General features: G+C 40.5%; 1 protein-coding gene across 2 annotated transcripts in view; it reads right to left on the bottom strand.

Moving 5' to 3' along the window:
- Positions 1-2,610, bottom strand: part of LOC107557774 (succinate-CoA ligase GDP-forming subunit beta) — a 127,138-nt gene that overhangs the window by 75,260 nt on the left and 49,268 nt on the right. For both annotated transcript variants that reach the window (XM_016241300.1, XM_016241299.1), the window contains exon 5: positions 1,449-1,601. In XM_016241300.1, coding sequence (XP_016096786.1) covers positions 1,449-1,601 — 153 coding nt within the window. The remainder of the gene's footprint in view (positions 1-1,448; positions 1,602-2,610) is intronic.

Below are 2,610 nucleotides of genomic sequence, written 5' to 3'. Positions count from 1 at the left end.
CGGCTTGTGTACTGCATCATCACTGTGTCTGTCACGCGACTCTGTTGCCCTTTCGGGCTTGAACTGATGGTAAAACTAACGACATTATTAACTGTCTTGATATTTACTTTGAAAGCTGAAGCGATTATGGTAAGAGGCGTTACATTTTCGACGCGTGCTTGTGGTGTTCGGCCAATCACAATGCACTGGGTCAGCTGGCCAATCAGAGCAGACTGCGCTTGTCAAAGGAGGGGGCTTTGTTGAAAACTACGTGTTTGAGAGAGGCGGGGCATAGAGGACCTACCATAATGTACAGTATTTGCGAAATAATGTGTTTTTTTAACATTAAAGCATGTCAACATATTCTGTTACACCAAATACACAAAATAATGATCTTTAAAATAGCATCATATGACCCCTTTAAGATTTTTGTAGATCTTTTTTTTTATAAGCAAGTTTATTTCAAAACATCAAATAAAAAAAATGACCCCTTGAGCATAAAATCACAAAGTAACTCACTTATACAGCCTTAAAACCCTTAAAGGGGTCATATGATATTGCTAAAAAGAACATAATTTTGTGTATTTGGTGTAATGAAATGTGTTTATTAACTAATGTACTTACAGTCTTTGAGTCAGAACAGCCGGCATTGTAGTCTACTCTACCAGGATCAGGAAACAGTCCTCCATAAAATGTGCTGCACACATCCGAATATTTGGGTTGAACTGTTCTGGAACAGTGTTGTAAATACAACTTAACCACTGATTTCTAGTCGTGTCCATTTTTGGAAGGCCAAACAAAGTAGTTTCGCTTTCACAACGAAACAGTGTCACACACGGCGGCCTACAGTGAGCAGAGGCCGGGGGCTAGTGTGAGGAACGGCCGGAGGGTTAGAGTGAGCAGAGGCGGGGGGGCTTGAGAATAGTGCGGCCGGCGATTTCGACGAAGGAGCGTCCGGAAGGACATGTGACGACTCCGGGCTGGACTACGCTTCGTCCACGGTGAAAGCCGATCCGGTGATCCGTAGCGCAAAGTTGTAGTATTTCCTCAGCAACCAGCACGGATCAGCTCCAGGCATGACGAAGCTGATATCGTCCTCTTTTGGAAGGCCAAACAAAGTAGTTTCGCTTTCATAACGAAGCACACAGCATCTCGACATGGCGGCGGCAACAACAAAAATACAGCGAGAATAAAAGTTATGCCTTCTTTCTTTGCGTGAACATTTGGGCGGCGTTATGCAAATCTTTCCACATAGCGACGTAGGCATGTGAGGGCGTGTTAGAACGAGCCGTTTTAGGAAGGCGTGGCTGACTCTTAACTTTTATAAAGAATATCTCTTTGGATTTGAGACTTTAGTCTTTGCAACTTTACAGATCTTCTTTATGCACCAAGAGCTTGTAACACTCCAAAGAGAAAGGAAAAATTGAAATCGCATCATATGACCCTTTTAAAAGATACAAGTGCAATACCTTGAAGATGAGCTCTGGTGTGGTGGCAGCCACTTCCTCTATGTCCACACCACCCTGAGGGCTGCCCACCATCACGGGTCCATTACAGGAACGGTCCATCAGGATGGCAAAATATGTTTCCCTGGAGATATCCAGAGCTTCGGCAACCATCACCTGTTCAGCATAAACACACAAACACCAGGTGAGACTGAGATTCATCACTGTGTGTTATCTATTTATTATGGTCTGTTAAAAGACACTGATTTTTGAAGCAGGGCACAAGTTTACTGGCTGCGGGTCTTGCTGCCGTTTCTAATACAAGATAATCAGCCAACGCAAAGCTCAATGAGAAATGGCAAGTGGATAAAGATAGAACCAGCAATAACAGGGTTGAAATAACAACTAATGAAAAGGTGATGAAAGAAAAGTGACACAAAAAAGGAAGAGGGAAGGAACCAGGAAGAAAAGCAAGGGGAGACAGAGGTGTGGTGCAGGCATTTGTGTACTCGATATGTTCCACAACACTTAAAAGAGCCATAACACTTAAATAGATTATGCAGGTTTGAGTCTCGCCAGCAACACAATCAAGATCCTATTTCTCAGGTGTTACTACCCCCTCTTGAGAGTTTAGGCATATTTGTAACATTCAGCATTCAGTAACAGACTAATGTCCCATCTTCACTGCCAAAACAACAACAACAACAACAACAAAACACAAACATAAATAATAAAATGAAATGAAATAAGGATGTAGGGGAGTTTAGGCGTATTTGTAAAATGTTTGCATTCAGTATTAGACTAATGTCCCCTCTTCACTACCAAAATAAAAATAAAAATACTCAAACAAAACAAAACACACACACACACACACACACACACAAATAAAATAAAAACAAACAAACAAAACAAACAAATTATAATAATAAAACGTGGGGAAGACTAGGTGTATTTGAAACATTTTTGCATTCAGTAACTAATGTAACTAATGTTACTAATGTCCACTCTTCACTGTCAAAAAAAACTAAAAACTAAACAACAAATCAAAACAAAAAAACACACACAAACGTAAATAAAATAAAACGTAGAGGAGACTAGGTGTATTTGTAAGATTTTTACATTCATTAAAAAAAACAGACTACTGTCCCATCTTCACTGTTAAATAAAAGCCACACACACACACACA

This window comes from Sinocyclocheilus grahami, unplaced genomic scaffold (genome assembly GCF_001515645.1).
Source record: "Sinocyclocheilus grahami isolate Dianchi unplaced genomic scaffold, SAMN03320097.WGS_v1.1 scaffold619.1, whole genome shotgun sequence".
Lineage (NCBI taxonomy): Eukaryota > Metazoa > Chordata > Actinopteri > Cypriniformes > Cyprinidae > Sinocyclocheilus > Sinocyclocheilus grahami.
This window is presented reverse-complemented; position numbering and strand designations above follow the sequence as displayed.